The sequence below is a fragment of the Colossoma macropomum genome, unplaced genomic scaffold (assembly GCF_904425465.1).
Source record: "Colossoma macropomum unplaced genomic scaffold, Colossoma_macropomum, whole genome shotgun sequence".
NCBI classification, from domain to species: domain Eukaryota; kingdom Metazoa; phylum Chordata; class Actinopteri; order Characiformes; family Serrasalmidae; genus Colossoma; species Colossoma macropomum.
The window spans coordinates 10231246-10249738 of NW_023494809.1; the positions used below are offsets into that span (position 1 = coordinate 10231246).

The window sequence follows — 18493 nt, forward strand, 5'->3', positions numbered from 1 at the left end:
GAAATTGTGCACTAATGTAAGAAAAAATATGACTTTTAAGCTTGTTCTCTGTAGAGGATGTTCACTTATCTTCACTCTGAAAATCAGTAGCAGTAGATTTCCTGAAGCCTCTGCCTTATTTAAACAGATATAGACTACAAATAGACTACAGGCAATAACAGTGCTGCTGTACAAGGAATCTGATTAAAGGTTAAAATCACATCACCGCACATGCTTCTCATATAGCATCTGTGGAAACCATGCATATTTGCCCATATTCAGCAAAGCACATACCAGCTTGCTTTATACAGACATCAGGAGATATGAATCAAACTTCTTACCACTCAACTAATGCATTTAATCATAAGATATTTAATTAGGATTCCTGGGGTGTTATCTCCCACTGAGGCCACTCTCCTGCAGTGACTCTCTCTCCCCGAGCGGCCACCCGCATTAGCATTTTTTTCATTAAAAAGCCCCAGCGCGAGCTGCCCGATGCCCTGGCCGATTACAGTAAGCCGCAGTGGTCATGTTCAAACAGCGCCGACGAGCCGGGTAGGCCCGCTGGCTGGCCAGCCCACGTCCCTGGAAGAGATCAGCCAGCCTCAGTGATGTTATTTATGCATGTCTGAACCAATAGTGGGGAGATTTGCATGAGATTCGGGTCAGCATGAACATGCCGGGGTACGATTCAGTTTGGCCTCACGCAATGTGGTGAAAAAGCAAGCAAGGATGCCAACCAGGCATGCAGTGCAAGTCTAGGAGGAATACGTAAACGGAAAGTAGACTTTTGCAATATGCTCAGGGAAACGGACTCGGAGCTGTCAATGATTTATGAGTCAGTGAAAGTTCCCTCATCCCGTCAAGCGTGCCTAAGCTTTCGCAAGAGAGGTAAAGGCAATCCGCAAAGAGGCCGAGACGGATCATAGTCCGCCACACACGCACACGTCACGGATTCGTCACGCTAGACATACATTATTATTAGCCCGTGTGGAATGAGGGCTAGAAAATTCTCTCCAGGCCCCAACACTCCAAGAAATAATCTTCCTCCCGTACTGTATGTTCAACACCCCGTACAGCCTCTGAATATAATCATCTCCCAGACTTGGAATGCTCGCCCTCCAGATTTGCAGCAGCAGCTGTCTTTGAAACTCTCTCAAATGCATTCGGATTCAGAACCTTTGCATAATTGAATTAAGAGGTAAACAAAGTGTTTCAGAGAGGTTTGGAGTGAAATGCTCAGTTCTCGAGAAACTTAGTCAGAATGGTTCACAGTGGTGGAACCAGGCAGTGTTTAACAGCTCTAAACGCTCTACAAGGTTATAAATGTGCTGCTGTTTATGGTCTAAAATGTATTTTTTTAAGACGCATTCATGGTGGAGATGCATGTTTCAGACGCTGTTACGCTGACTAGCTAAATCAGCATAAACCAAAATAAAACCAGCATTTTTCCAGCAAGGAAAGCAAAATGGTCCCCAAAGCGACGTGTGGTGAAGGTGAAGGTGTGACATGACGAACAGCCAATCGAGAGAAGTTCTTTTTTTTCCAAAAGAAGTAAATAATGTTGCATAAATATGAAGAAATCAAAGCATTTATAAAGGTAAAAGACACAATGCTGTTGCCAGTGCGATCATGTTGGATGCTTATTGTACTATTACTTTATTCACAATATTCTTGGTGTCGACGTAGTCTGCTTTAGCTACGTTAGCTGTTTGTTTTTTTGTTTTTTTTTAATTAACATTTTAATGCTTCATAAAGTTTGGCAATGAGGACTGTGGAAGCTTTATCTGCAGTATTTTAAAAAGAGCTGGCAAAACTTTTCTGTTCAATTTTAGCAAATTGTCAATACCTGAAAAAACACATTTTTGCATAAATTGTGTCATGTAATTGGTTCTCAAACCTGTGCCTCTTAGCATCAAAAACAACTTGTTTTGGATAAATTAAAACTTGTGCCAATTTTCTTGCTTTTTTGGGAAATTTCCATTTCTGACAATTTCTGTCTACATAGCTATTACACAAAGCGTTTTTATCGTTCTCATCAGTTTGATGGAAACTGCTGGGCAGCAACATCACAAATTTCAATGCATTTTCATTTTATCGCTTGCAATTTGAGCAGAAAGTTGATGGAAACACAGCTATTTACGCCACAGACATTAGAAAAAAATATAAGGACCGGAGGGCTCCACCTCCATCAGATGGCTGTTTTTTGATTGGTCAGAAGCTCAGCTCTGAAAAGCTCAAGTGCTTCTTATGAAAACAAAATTCAAAATCCTGAATTTACAGTGCAGAAGTGAAAAGTGATCCACTGTGAATCTGAAAATCCAGGATTAGATTGAATTGAGTTTAGTCAGCTCTCCCTCTATATGACAGCTATAAATTTATACAATATATGGACAAAATTATTGGGACACCTACATAGTACACCTACAGGAGCTTTTATGAATCCCATTATAAATCCGTTGGCATTAATATGGAATTGGTCTCCTCTTTGCAGCTATAACAGCTTCCACTCTTCTGGGAAGCTTTCTACATGATTTTTGAAGTGTCTGTGGGAATTTCTGCCCATTCATTCAGAAGAGCAATTGTGAGGTCAGACACGATGATGTTCTAGTTCATGCCAATCCCAGTGATGGGGTTGAGGTCAGGACCAAACTCACCCAATGCCTTTATGGACCTTGTTTTGTGCACTGGGGCTCAGTCATGCTGGAACAGAAAAGGGCCTTCCTCATACCTGAACTCAATAATTAGGAGGTGTGTCCAAATACTTTTGTCTATAAAGTGCATCAGGGCAACTCCAGTGTCTAGCGTAGTTTGGTGATTTACTTGCTCAAACACACCTGATTACACTCATCCATTAACTGCCTGGTTTACTGCGCATGTTTGAGTAGGGGAAGTACCAAACTGTGCTGGACACTGATCCTCCAGGACCAGAGCTGTGCACCCCTGATCTATATGTTCAAAACATACTGTTATGACACCTCATATGAAATGTATATTTAAATATACAATGACATGCAATACAAACAAACTTAGCAAACGTTATTTATTCCTCTTTTTTTTTATAAAACCTTTCTTACAAAACTGTAAGTTGCCTATTATTGTTCTTAGCTCTGTAAAATAAGGTCTTTTAATTACATTGTTGTCTGCACTGGGCAAAAGGGTTGTGATACAATGAGTCCACATATTTGATAAATACACAGATAAGCATGGTCACAGAAACTGTTAACAAAATGAAACCGATACATCACCAAGATAATTTCCTACGTAACATGGTAGGAATGTCAGTTACAGCATAATTTTTGTAATGAATCTCCCAAACCAAAAAAATAAAAAATAAAACAAAATCCAGTGTTAGACAACGTAAACCAAAACCAACTAATGTGTATTACTGGATAATAACAGATCTGTCAAAACTGATCACCACAACATAGGAATGGAAGCTTGTTTTCCATGAAAGGCAAATGGAAAAACAACTCAGACGTGTCTCAAGAAAGGCACATTCGTGTAATTAAGAGAGAAAAAAGAAAATGCCAGGTAAGATTGTGAGAATGTGCAAGCTCAAGAATGACTTTAGAAACCCATGATTTCCTTGAGAAAGCCGCCTACCACAGAAGAACACTTACTTTCATACATACATACATACAGAAGCAGCTCTCTCAAATGCAGGAACTCTGTGCTTTGAATAATACGAAAATCGGATTGTATTTTTTTTTTTGCTCAGTGATTAATTTTCTTTGATTGCGATGACAGAAGCGAGTAGTTCATTTCGTTTTCCGGCAGTAACTTCAGGCAAATCTTGTACGGAGGAAGGAATGGCACCACATGGACATGGAAGGAACAAACTGTATTGTTAACAGATCCCTTGTACAAAAAGAGACTTGGACTCATTTCTGCGGGAAAATAAAAAACCGTCCAGACTGACAACAGCAGCTGTCTTTCAAAAACAACTAACGAAAAGCTTAACAGTCTTCAGATCTGTTCACATCTGATCTGAATGTTCAAGACACGTTTTGGTTTTAGTACATCTGGCCACAATCGCATAAATCTCAAAAATCTCTTTGAAGGGGGTCAAAAAAAAAAACATTTGTGCTTCAATAGAAACAACTGTGTTCAATGATGTCTAGGATGTGGATGATTTACTACGTATACAGTCGCATGCAAAAGTCTGAACACCCCCCGTCACCTTTACACATCCTATGCGGAGAACGAACAAATTTGAGAGCACAATTTTTTTGTCGAATATTTTGGAGGGGAAAAAATACAACAGAAAATGAAATGTGCCAAAACCTTTGCTCAGGCCACATTGTGTGTTTCATCCGCCCCAGTACGTTAAATTAAGGAAAGAAAAAGTAAACATGTTAAAATGTGTTCTCTGTAGAGGAGTTTTAACTTATTCTCACTTAGAAAATCAACAAAATGTAAATGTGTAAAACTTTTGCGCACCATTATATTTTCCTAACAATTTTGGGTTTGATTACAGTAAAGCACCTCTGAACACTTCAACAGCAAAAAATGGCAAACTGAATTTATCGTACTCTGTATAATGAACCATTTATATACTGAGAGATAACCTGTATTATGTATGGCATTGAAGAAATATATCAGATTTAATAAACATAACAGAAAGTGTATTCTCACCGATTCCCTCTCTCTTACCCTTAACATAGATTACAGTATACTTTGGACAGCATTTTTTCGTCTCATCAAAGCAAAGAGTAAAAACAAAACTAGTGTTTAAAACGTCTGATTTTAAATGTGCAACACATCCAGCTGACTGCTATTCTGATATGGCGAAAAATAAAATAAAAATAAAACAAAATACAACAAAAATGTCTATTTTTGTGTGGCAAGAAGTACGGATTAGTTCTTTCTTGAATTTTTAGTTTTACAGGATCAGATGATAGTTACAACATTTAAAACGTTACAGACGTTGTAGTGTTTCACTTACAAAATGGAACCGAGGGACATTCATTCACCAGCAAGTTAGTTTCTATGGTCAACAACAGTGGCAGTCACAGGACGCTCCATGATTTGCTTAAACCTAAAACCGTGATCTGAAAACATTCAGAACATATCCCAATAAAAGACCACTAGAGATGAGAGGAAAAAAAAACAAAAAAACAAAAAAATAACTTTGGGCAAATCTGAGAAACTCTTCCATGTTATTTATATTACCAAAACACAAGCAGCATGACCAAGGGGTTTCTGCATTCGCGCCAAACCCCTTCGGACTCCCAGACGCACTCTACTCTGAACGGTCAGGCACTGTGACAGTGTAGCTCTGTAGGAGAGGCTTGCTTCATCCACCTGTCAAAAAACTAAAACCTGCAGTAGTGTAGAACAAATGTGCACTCATTTTGGTTTGGGCTGATTTTGAATCAGATACATTTCGAATGTTAATGATGCTTGTTTGTTTTCTGACAGTGAGGACTTCATTAAGCACAATGCGCTCTCCTTTCTTTTCCCGTCCCCTTCCCACTCCTGCCTGGCTTGCTTTCCCACCCAAACGGCTGCTCCTGGCTGGCTCGCTTCCTGAGGGTTTCACTGCCCCCGTTTGTCCCCTGTGTAGTCCGAGACTCCGGGGGGCTCTGCCGTTACGTTTGCCCCTTCCAGTTTTGGCGGAAGAGGTGGCTCAGGTTCGTTAGAGTCTCTCAATGTCTCTGTACTTCTTGCGCAGTATAGACACCTGGTCCTTGAACAGAATCGGGTCCAGCCTCATCTGGGAGTGGACCAGAGGCATGGTGCCAAACCAGCTGGCAAATTTGTTCATGCAAGTCTGCCGCTGGGCGAAATGGTCAGGGTCCGCCCAGCGAGAGGCTCTCGTTGTCTACCGGGAAGAGAAAAAGGACGGTCAGTAAAGTTCACCTTGACAAAGCCATTTTTTTTTCCCCAATTACACAAAAATGTGGCGAGAATCAAAACTGAATTTTATGTATTTTTAAATTCATTTTTATTTATTCTTTTAAATAAATATACTTATCATAAAACAAATTGAGCTGACAAAATAAACTTAGTAAAATTATTGCAGTATGGTATGTGCCCTTAACAACAGAATGGTGGGCCATCCAAATGATGACTTCCATTTTTTGTTTTTGTTCTAATATTTGTTGGTTTTTTTTTTGCCTTATTCTGCATATCAAGCAGGATGCTGGGTTTTCAGGTAGAAACAAATCTGTAGTGGAGACATTCTTCAGTGTGGTGCTCTCTTGCTACTTTATAACAACAGAGAGAGATCTGAAATCTCTAGTACCATTGGTAGAACCCGTGAAACAGCTCCACGTGTCTGATATTTGCTCTGCTGTTTATCTGCTGCAGTCTAAACGTATCTGCACTGACCAGTGCAGGACAGTGAGGGGAATAAACAGCAGTTTTAATCATTATATTTCATGTTCATTATCATTCAAGATTCTGTAGATCTAATAAATTATTTTTTTTTCAGCCATTTGTCTCTTTTGGCTGAAACCATTTGTGGCCAAAATGTTCCGGTGGTCCAAGTTTCAGTGCATCCCTGCCTTGGAGGCAATGTTACAAGTATTCAGATAAATATTTTGCTTGGGAACAACATGACGGGATGGACTGGAAGTTGAGACATCTGCGGAAGTCATTACTGAAGACAGATTTGGAAAGAGAACAATAAGCTGATCTTGGCATTACGTTCTGTTCACTTCCTGAGTTTTCCAAATTTAGAACAGTGGAGGAAAGATCAACATTTCTTCGCTTAAGATTAGACAAGAGACCTGAACTGATTTCCTCAAGATTGCAATGTTGTGTGATTGAAATTTAGTGATACAAGAATATGTAGACTTTGAGAGTCTGTAAACCTTTTTTCTGAAAGCATTTTCTGTGACACTTATTGAAAACAATATCAATTTTACATGATTGTGCAGCTAATTATATCTCCACACAATAAGCAGAGCCTGAAATGTGTACCTGTCCCATCATGGTCTCCTTATACTGCTTCTTCTGAGTGACCTTGATGGGAGGCATCTTGGTGACAGCAGACACTAGGAAGTTCATGAGGATATCTTCACAGTTTGATAGCTGGTCAACCATGCTCTTCAAGCTGGCTGGCAGGTAATTTGTATACAAGTAGTTGTAATATCTAGACAGAGGGAAGGGGAAAAAAATTACACTGTTATTACATTATTACATATTACATTATTAATAACTTCAAGCCACCAGGCTTCTTCAGAAGGCCCAGTGCTGTTGTACAATATGTAAATACTGTTTCTTATTCCAAAACTGGAATAATTGAAACAAAACAATGCACATTTTCATTTTGGGGTTCAAACCTGTGGTAGAAAGCAGCTCCAGTCAGCACCATTGAATAGTCGTTGGTCCACTTAGACGTGTAGCCCCACCGTTCCTTGTTAGCGTCCCAAAAATGGCTCCTAGCCGGGTAGCCCACGATCCTCTCAGGAAAACTTTGCCAAACAGTGAAGGCAAAATCCACCTTCGAAAAAATAAAATACAGGCTCTCAACTGATACGATCCTGATGTTGTACGATTCCTATCATAACTTGGGGAATGCAAGATAAAGCACAGCACTCCACCAGCAGCCTGATAAAAGGCTACAGCGTGTTGTCACTCACCTCAGTGGTTGAGAGCACAGTGTCCTCATCCAGACTCAGCACAGCGTCTGTTAATATGCTGCTGTATGGCAAGAAGCGGCTGCTCATCACCTGGACACAACAACAAACCATTATAATACATCTCAAACGTTGCCATTTGCTATACATTGAATGCCTGTGCTGTGTTTTCAAACACTCAAATCCTTCCCAGCATAATGACCGTCATTATACAGAAGACTGCCATTCTGAACATGATACAATATCATAACGACTTATGTTACAAAGGTGTGGGGGTATTGCAGACATTATCATCTACAGTAAATTACTAAGGAGGCTGGATATAGCAAAAATGACACTTCCTCAATGCTTCAAGTGCATTCAGTATATGCAATAACAATAAGCTTAAGTGCAACCATTTTATTTGATGAGAAAATACACTCTCTTTGACAAAAGTTCTAAGATCAATGGCTAAATGACTTTAGAGACACTAAAAAAGGACCATTTGCAGTTTCAAAGTTTTCAAAGTTATATGGTATACCAGTGGCCAATATACCATTCACTGATGAATGGGAAAATTGAATTAGTATCCATCTGATACTGGAATTGCAGATGATAATTATAACCAGAGAAGTCAATTCATGTGCACCTGAGTCGAGTCTCTGGAGTGTGAGTGTAAGTAGAGTCTCAAGCCTTTAGTAGAGAATTTTTTATTTTCCTATGATTTATACAGTGATTTTCTTGCTTTTCTATGATGAAAGGGTTGTTATTTGAAGCTTCATTGGAACAGCATTGCAATAATAACTGCTCAGGACCACAGCAAAACTGGCACACGGTGTCACAGGAAAGGTTGGAAACAAGTCATTACTCAGCTGAAAACTCCAGTGAGCTATAGCCTAACACGTCAGTTAGCATCTTGAGAGTATAATCTTACACGTACACTATACGCTGTATATAGATTATAAACAGGGAGATTCAAAAAGATTAATCCAATTTCAAAAGGGCCATATTTTTTACAACAACAGAGTGATCTCTCTTGAAAGAGCCGTGAGTACAGGGACACCCGACACACTCAATCGAGTATGGGATGAATTTGACTATGACGTTGATGTTGACAGCTGGAGGAGGTTCATATTGCGCACTTGTAAAATTACATAAACTTTATGATCAACTGAACCATTTACAATTTACTGCATTGTTCTGTAATTTACAAGTGAAATCATTTTGAAATCGGATGAATCTTGTTGAATCACCCTGTAGAATTAACTTTTATAAGGCAAAATTAAAGTAAAATTACGGGTATCGGCCAGAACCAGTCGTTAATTATCAGTTACAGCTATCGACTGAGAAATTTTACATTGTTTCAAATTTCTCTGATCTAAAACCTTGAAATGACCATCTGTCTAATATGCCAGGCGTTCTTACCTTACTTTCTCCCTCAATGACAATGATGGGTTGAGATGTGGCAGGCCAGCGGTGCTTCGCAGGAAGAGGCTTGTCACAGTTCCACAGGACAATGATCTAACAAACATGAAGAAAGGATTAGAGGCAGAGCAGCTGAATCAAAACAAGCAGTATCTAATCACTACATGAATAAAAACACTTCGTCTAGACATATTTAATGAAGACCTTTAGGGGATTTGTGGTGTTTGTATGGCGCCTGACAGTGAGTTACGTAACATATGGAGTTCTCAATCTCCAGTCTTTTGGAGCAACACTATTGCCAGGTTTTGCATTACACCTGATTCAAGGCCCATATTAAAGTAACATGTAAGTACTGTTAATGGGTCAATGCGTACTATTCACTATCCATTCCGTACAGAACATATATGGAATCTAAACAGCACAAACAACACGTTTAAAATGAAGTGTTTCTGCAATGTCATCTATAGCATCTATAGAAAAGTGTCAACCGCCAGTTCAGTTACGTCAGCTAACAGAGGCCTTCACTGGCTAGATGGGGGCCATCCCACCCACCCAGAGAGAGCGAGGCCAAATGTGCTTTCTAGCATCACCAGGGATCTAACTAATGATGGGGCCAGCGCTTAGACTTGGGTTGTGTCACTCGGGAGCCAATGCTGAAGGTATAAGGAATGTTTCATCCTTATATATGTCGGGATCAATCCCGACAACTTAATTAAAATTATTATTAAATATTAAAATTATTACAATTATTAAAATTTTCAGTGATTAGCTGGCAATTTGCGTGATAACGAATGCAGTTCGTTCTCTTACCAGCCTTCTATAGTGAGAAACATTTTTCCCTCCACCCACCACCTTCTTTTTGGTTTTACTCCAACCGGTAACACACTTGGAAGGGTAAGGTTATGTGGGTGAACGGGTGGGTAGAGAAACTGTCTGATAGACACCCACTTTTGTACATGTTTGTCACACTATTTTTTAAAACTTTTCAAAGCCTTTCTAGTCTTTCCAATTTTGTTGTATGGCCTTTTAATAAAACCACTTCAATAATCATCAGAAATAATTTCTCAAATATTAATTTCGGCAGTGAAAGCAGTTTATTAATAATTATTATTAATATCAGATACAGGACCTTCCACTGTCCATACCTGGGCACAGAACGGTGATTTGGCCACAGCCACTAGCAGTTTCAGGATGGGTTGAGACTGGGACACCAGGGGTGTTACTGCATGGATGACTGCCGTGAACCTGGCGTACGGTCTGACACCTGTGAGAAAAAGTGATGACGTGATTAGTCTGAAAAAAAAAAAACCCATTAAATATACATACTTCTGTGGTATTTCAACATCAAAGTCTTCACACTTTCATCCCTGAAAGGCACACAGAGTTCAACTACTCTGAATTAACTCTGACCCTTGTAAACGCATAACGTCAGGAACAAAGGCATGGTAATACTTACTGAGAACCCAAACAAAAGAACAAAAGAGACCACAGGGCTCACAGCACAGGTTTAAAGCTTATTTTTAAAAGCAATGAAAAGAATTCAGGTCTAGACTCTGACTCATCTGCCCTTTTTAACATGAAGCCAGAGAAAACAGCTCCCACAGTTCTCGTCACCATAGAATTAGGGGCTTTTCCTTCCAACACGTCAGTGCTGCCTATATAACAACCACTTTATTTAAGAATTGTGCACTACTGGTAATTAGACACTGTACAGACAGGGTGTCCATTACAAGTTAAGTAATTATACAAGCCTAAGATCATGCAGCACCCTTTAAAGACATTTCACCACTGGCAGCCACGTTTAATTGGTACCGTGGGAAAAGCGAATAACAGCAAAAATGGCTAATTTAGAAACATCCAAATAAATATTACTGCATGCAACACCACTGTTTTCCACAAAAACAACAATACTGCTTACATTTAAACCTGCAATTAATAAGTCATGTGGGTAATAATTTACAGGTTGGTTTCCCGGACATGGATTAAGCACTAAATTGCAATGCCAACGGTGAATCACCCCTGGAAATGCTCTTAAGGCTTAATCCATGTCTGGGAAACTGGCCCTTTCAGAGATTACAACCTCTTAGCTAAGGTTTTAGACAGTTTGCTTTTGTTGATTTTGTTGTGCTTAACCAAAATACACAATTGTGTATATAATTGTATTGGTAATCTTTCAACTAAAACAGAAAAAAAATGGAGACCACCCTCAAAAATGCAAACAGAGCTGAAAGCCAGCAGGTACCAGTTAGCATGGTGGTGAATAGCCCACACTAATTTCCATTATTCAGTATCATTTTTGGGCAAAGCCTCCTTTTAAAGTGGCTGTCACAGTAAAAAGCACAGTGTGTAGGCCACTCACCAAGTGAAGTGTAGTAGAAAGGGAAGTGGCCCAAGTAGGAGGAGTACTGCGGTAAGGTGAAGAGACCACCGGGATGGTTGTTCCACATTAGACTGCTGCGTCCCATGTGCTGCAACACCCGGTCATGGATGATCTGAGAGAGGAGACACCAAGATCATTTCGCAAAAATATTCAAAGGGATCGGCTCAAAGAAGGACGCTGGGATGAAAGCTAAATAATTAGGTCTCTGCATCTGTTGGTCAAGTAATCTTTGAAGTATTTTACCACTAATTGCTCAAAAATGTTTTCACATTATACTGACATACAACTTAATTTGAGGAGAGATGCTTGGCACTGAATACAAGAGAGAGGTGAAAGGATGATGCTTCTCTTCAGGAGGTTTGAAAAGAAATCATACAGGGAAACAAAGTCCTATTTATTCGCATATCGAGAAGTGAATACCTGGTTTTATATTGCCACATACTCCAGAATTAAATGTTGTTTTTGCATTCCTCATAACCTGCTGTTATGTGGGACACAAAAAAGATTGCAATAATCAAATGTACGCCCCCTTTTGCTTTAATGACAGCGTACGCTTGAGCTGGCATGCAGACTGTAGACTGAATCTACCTGAGAATCGTCTGAACACAATGGAAGGAGTTAGACTTACAAAAGAAGCCTAACAAAAAATGACTTTTTTGTATAAAAGCCTTAATATGGTTAATGTCACAAATTTGCTTACATTTAAATACTGACTTAAAAACGGTCCATTTCAAATGAATAACATCTCAGATTTGCAATGCAGTCTCAGAAGTCCGGACCCCTATTAATGCATGTGTTAAATATGACACAAAGGATGATTTATTTAAAATGAAAAGCTAAAAGAAATGGGACCTTTATAAGTTTCCATTCCAACATTTTTCCTGTTAGAATGTACAACTAGCAAAACAGATGTATCACAGCATATTTCAATGTGTTTAGTAAAATTATTTATTTCCTTATTGACTGCATTTGTACTGTACTATTGATTATAACAGATAGTAATTGCACAGCTCATCACAAAACTGAAAGCCTGATGACTTGAACAGTTGCTGAATTTCTGATTCAGTGAAACATTTGGGATCTGTGATTATGTAACAAATCTGTGATTATGTAACAAATTTGATAATAGAAACCTTTTACACTCTAACAATATAAATCTTGTGCCCATTTCACACCAGATGCGACGTGGCATGCATGTTAACCCAGAACCACTCTGTAACTCTTGTTATTTCACACAGGATGTGACACACATGCGTCGCTAAGCAAGAGAGGTTGCTGTTTGTGTTGTGTTTTCACACTATATAAACATCTGTATTGTCTGTTTATTACTCATAAACTTAATGTAGATGGCATAAAGAGATCAATAATAACATTTTGACTAGCTGCCTTCACTGCTGCTGGCTTTCTCACCAGGTGATGTAGCTCGATATGAAGAGGAGGAGATGCCTGTGTGTTCACAACATTAACCTATTCAAGGGATTTCAATCAACCTGTCAGAGCTAAATCTAGATTTGATATGTTAATTAGCCTAGATTGTACATCACAGCATAGACACTGCATTTCTTTGTTTTGATACACTATATTGTTTTTGCTATGAAGTGTTCTCTACGTTTTGATGGGCTGTTTCATGAAACTTGTTCCATGATGTTAAACTGCATGCAACTGTTGCTGTAGAGTTTCAAATGATCTGCAGTATGCTTTACAATCAAGTGCAATTTAGTTTCATGTAGGTGTCATGCAACAAACGTTGTGTGAAAGTTTCATGATGTAAAGCCAGCCTTAGGATGTGACAAACAAGACAGAATGGTATTACCAATGTTCTTTTTAAGAAGGTTTATCCAAATTAAGCACTACACCAACATAGTATTAAAACCCTGGCTGCTTTCGCTACCTCTGAGATTTTCTGGTATCCATAGCGATAAGAGGAGCCTTTGAAATCTCCACCCTTATTACTCTGCTGGTAGTTAATTATCAATGTGGTAAACTAGTTCGATCTCTGAAAGAACAATTATACAGACATGCATGTTAACTTGCTCATAAATTTCACTAAAAGTATAAAGTATTTTACTAAAATATGCGCTTTGTATACATGGCAACTGATGGAATTCAGCAACTGTCCAATGGATTTTAGTACAAGTATATTTTCTAAATACGGGTAAATGTGTCAAAGTATCATTCGCAATAACTGGCTGTATGTTACAGACGCAGCAGACATAGATTTGGTTGAGTATTCCTTCAAGAAGCCTTAACGTTATGAGTATCCAGGCTCTGCAGCTGCGTTTCCTCGGACACCTGTTCCAGCTATCTGCTATAGATCCTCACGGCAGGGCCTGGCCTGGGTGTCCCCTTACTCTCAAACACCAATCCGGCAAGCCTCTGGGCGACAACGCTTCCTCTGGAGAAAAAGCATGTGAAACTGGACCCAGCGCCAGGCCTGCGTACGTCTGCTCCTTCAGGAATAGCTCAACGACGTGATTGATTGACCAGACAACACTGACCAAATCCAAAGTATACTATGGCTCTTTACAGTCTCGAGTTCATCCTAATGGAAAAGCGATGGGAGCCTTTGGTCTATAACGCTGCATAGCAGCGGAGATGGGTTTGGAGCCATTACTGGTCGAGGGCCATGAAAATTTAATGAGAGAGTGTCTTAAGCGCAGTGAGGGATGTTCATTGATTGGGGGGGGGGTTGTGACTCTGCGGAGAGGGTTACTGTACCTCCAGTGTAGTGAGCACGATCTTTTCCACAGAGGAGAAGTAGGCCTCCCACAGGAACTGCGTCTGCTGCCGGAGAGACAGGATTTTGTCCTGGTGGATGGAGCGGGTGGTGGAGGGGATCTGGAGCGAGAGAATGTAAAGACCATCCATCAGTTATGCTGTGCTTGATTTAAAGCTGGCTTGAGTTACTCCACTTGATTTGCTCCGAAAATAAAACGTAATTTATTGGAGAAATATTTCGGAGAAATGCGGCGTACTGTGGTCACGTTGCACACATGCATTTCACCTATTCCCAATAATGTACATTATACTTGATATGGCTGCTATTTGAGCCTCCTGCTATTTTATCTCAGCCTGTATACTATCAATTTTTACATTATGTATGAATGTATGGCTAAAATAAAAAATTAAAGGCCAGAATTATAGAGATGTTTATCATAAATATATTGCTTTTAGAATTAACAAGCATGCTGGCCTTGTGTAGCTTTGAAAAAGGAAATATTTACTAAGCACTTCACATTTATGAGAACATTGCTGTTGTGGTGACCGTGGTGGTTCCCCCCTGATGTTATCTGATCTAGGTTACTTCATTAGGTACTGTTTAGCTACCGCACTGAGAGCCTCCCAGTATATTTAACACCTTGTTTTATTTTATTTATATCAGAGTGACATTAGCAAACTTTGGAACAGCATCTATGACACCAGGCAGACCAGGGGGAAATAACGTGTCTGACTAGTTCCATCTCAAACAGGTTTGCTAGGGAAAAGAAAGCAAAAATAAATTCCATTAAAATTCCATTCCGTTACATTAACTGCAATGAAATCTAATGTCACTGCTTTCATCTCTGGGCAAAAATATTTCCTAGACGGAAAAAGAAGCAAAAATAAATTCCATACGTTAAATGAATTGTGATAAAATCTGATTGATGTAATTACTTCCATCGCTGGCCAAACAGGTTTGCTAGAAGGAAAAAGAACATAAAATAAATTCCATAGAGTAAATGAATTCCAAAACAGACACTAATGATTAGTTCCATCTCTGGTAAAACAGGTTTGCTAAAAGGAAGAACACAAAATAAATTCCATACAGTAAATGAATTCCGACGAAATCCAATTCATCAGGTTACTTCCTTCTCTGACCAAACAGGCTCGCTGAACAGGAAAAGAACACCTTTCCTGATAAGTTATTATTTCAAAATACTGTTTGTTATGACATTCACCTATGATAATATAATCACTGCTGTCAGAACAAAACCTTGTATGAATGGACCAAAAGAATCGGCCTAAAATTACTTGTAAAAAACGTCTGGTTCCATTGACTTGCAAGTAGGTTTTTTCCTTCTCCTGTAAAGTTACCATTTTGGAGATACGAGGTTTTGTTCCAACACCTGCGATAATGGTGTCCCAAAGTCTGAACACACTTAAAATCTGGGATTTTTTTTTTTCATTTAAATGTGAAAATAAAGCGCAAAGCTTTTGAATTTTGAAAAATTGAAAACAAAAAAAAAATCCTGACAAGTAAATCAAAGAAGAAACAAACAATTCTGCACTATTTCTAGGTCACCATTCAAATTCAATCGAATGTGTGACACCGACAAGGTCTTCGTACAAAACGGTCAGTTTTTTTTTCCTATTCCTTTCACTGAAGCTTGTGTTCAGATCTGATCTACTCATCAGAGGCTGTTGACTGTTAGTGATCAGAGTCTATGCCAGCTTGGGTGCAGGCTGTCATTAAAGAAAAAAAGGAAGACAAACACTAAGAAATATTGAAATGTGTTCAAATTTCGACGACTCAAAGATAGATCGTTATCCTGATATAGTATAGAAGTATTAAATTAGAAAGAAGTACAGCTTTTTAGAAGCTTTTTACAAATATTCTCAGACGTTCAGACTGCATTTAGTTTTTTATCTGTCTCACCAAAATAACTTCCTAGTAGTTAAACACAAATATGGCTAATACATGTTTCTGATAAGAAGGTTTACACACAGTGCTTTCAATCACCATCTAGGAAACAGCAATGTGTCACTGACTGATGTAAGTAGACACAGAAAACAAAGGATCCATGTGTTTTCTGAGTCGCATCTCTCTTGCTTTGGCCTTTCTATAGTGCAGTAAACAAGTCACTCTGGGTAAACAGATTCATTAAAAGCAGTATGAAGTCACAACAGAAATGCTTTTAAAGGTTTACAGCTGTAAAGCGTCATTCACAAGCCAATTTATAGCCTCTTTGTTTGGCGATTTAATGGTGCTGGGACACAGAGTGCAGTCAGGGGCGTATTAAATGCAGAAACCTGGTACTCCACTTTGACAGAAGCTGTCACTGTTGTAACCCCACAGCGTCCCTTGGCCTTGTGCTGTAAGCGTGAGAACTTGGGTCCCATTTCAATTACACTGCGGCTTTTTTCGTAAACTCTCCCCAGGCCGTTAAGTCAGTGAGTTTGTGGTATAGCAATTAGGAACAGCATCACATGTAGAGCAGATATAATTGTTTTAGCTAATAAGCAGAAAAGCAAATAAAGTGTTTGGCTGAATGCTCGTTTGAAGCTGGTCCAAATCCGTATTAAAGCTCATTTCCTGGACTTATTAAAGCAGGCTAGGGTGAGTGATGAAAGATGAATTAACTGCGGTTTATGTGGAAAGGCGACTCTGGTCTAATAACAAATGAACTTTCAAGGTTGATTCTGTAGCTCCAAAAGCTGTAAAATGCTGACAGACCCTAAAACTGTCCATACTATAGGTGTAAAAATGCTTCAGTACAGTGTAAATGTATCAATCCGGAGGTGGTGATTAAACTGTATTGATTTTGAGATGTAAGAATTGATTTTATACAACAGTAAGAACATGAAGCTAAACTGAGCCAAAAGCTTTCTACCTATGCTGTTATATATGATAATAGCATGTTTATTTTACCATACCTGTATAATTTCGCTGACCATTAGTGGCTAAGCAACAATGGTCACTTTAGTCCAAGCAGCTGGGGCTACTTTTTTGGTGGATGAAATTACGAAAATACTGTATGAAACTGTAAATTTTAAATACTGTTCTTCGCTTTGCCTTTTTTCCCTTAACCTACAACAATGTTTAACACAATAAAACGCTTGAGCTATTCACATTTACACTGTCCCTCTTCAGGATCTATTGCTTACATAAACTACTGTTATAAACTATGGACTAATTTTTGGCCAAAATTTATATAAAGCGAGCTTAGTGTATTGTTGTCCATTTTACACTAAACAGGTCCTCCAGCTAAAAATGCTGCACAATTTTTAAATCAATATTTAACACCTTTTTAAACACTAAAAACATTTCCTCTGCAACACGATACACAAAAATGCAAATATGGCATATTTTCCAGGGTGTTTGTTATTGTATGACTGGCTGCTCTAAATTACACTATCGTCAGCCCTGTCTTAAGCATCATCTCACAATTTAATACCCCTAATTAGGGGAGGACAAAGTGGCACGACACTTCAAAACAAAAAAACGCTTCACAACATTTTATTTTTCTGACGTCAGATAAGTTGGAACAGGCAAATAAATAAATTGAGGCAACCACATTCTATCATAAACTAGACTACAATGGTTTTTATTCAGTGTGGTTTATTCAGTGCACTTAATCCAATAAAACAGGACAAATTAATCTTTCTCTGTAACGACATATGAAGTTGGTTAGTGACCACATCTACGTCAAGCTAAAAAAGCGCCTATTTCGTATCTTTAATAAGATGTAACTTATTATGATACTACAATACGATAACAATATACTGCCGACCTCCTACCTCTAAATAAAATGTATTTAAAGACACTTAATTAACTTACATTTTGTTATCTACTTTAAACTTTCATATTTTTTAAAGCCGACATACAAACAAACAGATAATAAATAAAAATAAATACATGAATTTGAAAAACCCCAAAACATGTACCTGCAGAAGCAGCCTCTCATCCCCAATGACAGCAGCAGTGTTCCAGTCGATGACCTCCGAGAAGGGAAGCTCCCAGCCATTACTGAGCATGACAGGAATACATGCAGCCTGCAAAACACACAGAATGTTACTGTGTACAGCAGCTCAGTATGAACAAAATATAAGTACTGCTATTATGTTGCTACATATTATGATTGCAATCCACCTATGAAATATCATTTCATTGGTGAATCAATATTGTAACCTGCACTCTCAGAAATAAAGGTACTAAACTCAGTACCTTTAGTCAGGGAACATAACTGTACCATAATCCACTGAAATTATGTTTTCTAGGTTGTACTGACTCCACACACCCCGTCTCGTCTCCAGGCTTTTTATCTTATTGTTCTGTTTTAAAACATTAGGTTATGAAAAGATACAAATATGTACTTTTCACCTGGAAAAACGTATTTAGGGTGCACACCTAGACCTTAAAACCACTGTTGTACCTTTTGAG

General features: G+C 38.7%; 1 protein-coding gene across 1 annotated transcript in view; it reads right to left on the reverse strand.

Annotated features, from left to right (window-relative positions):
• Positions 1 to 5038: 5038 nt before the first annotated feature.
• ext1a (exostosin glycosyltransferase 1a) overlaps positions 5039 to 18493 on the reverse strand; it is a 66957-nt gene continuing 53502 nt past the window's right edge. The window contains exons 3-11 of the mRNA XM_036558151.1: positions 17998 to 18105; positions 14071 to 14190; positions 11332 to 11464; positions 10118 to 10236; positions 8973 to 9068; positions 7572 to 7661; positions 7272 to 7432; positions 6910 to 7081; positions 5039 to 5806 (exon numbers count right to left, since the gene is read on the reverse strand). Coding sequence (XP_036414044.1) covers positions 5621 to 5806; positions 6910 to 7081; positions 7272 to 7432; positions 7572 to 7661; positions 8973 to 9068; positions 10118 to 10236; positions 11332 to 11464; positions 14071 to 14190; positions 17998 to 18105 — 1185 coding nt within the window. The 3' untranslated portion in view covers positions 5039 to 5620. The remainder of the gene's footprint in view (positions 5807 to 6909; positions 7082 to 7271; positions 7433 to 7571; positions 7662 to 8972; positions 9069 to 10117; positions 10237 to 11331; positions 11465 to 14070; positions 14191 to 17997; positions 18106 to 18493) is intronic.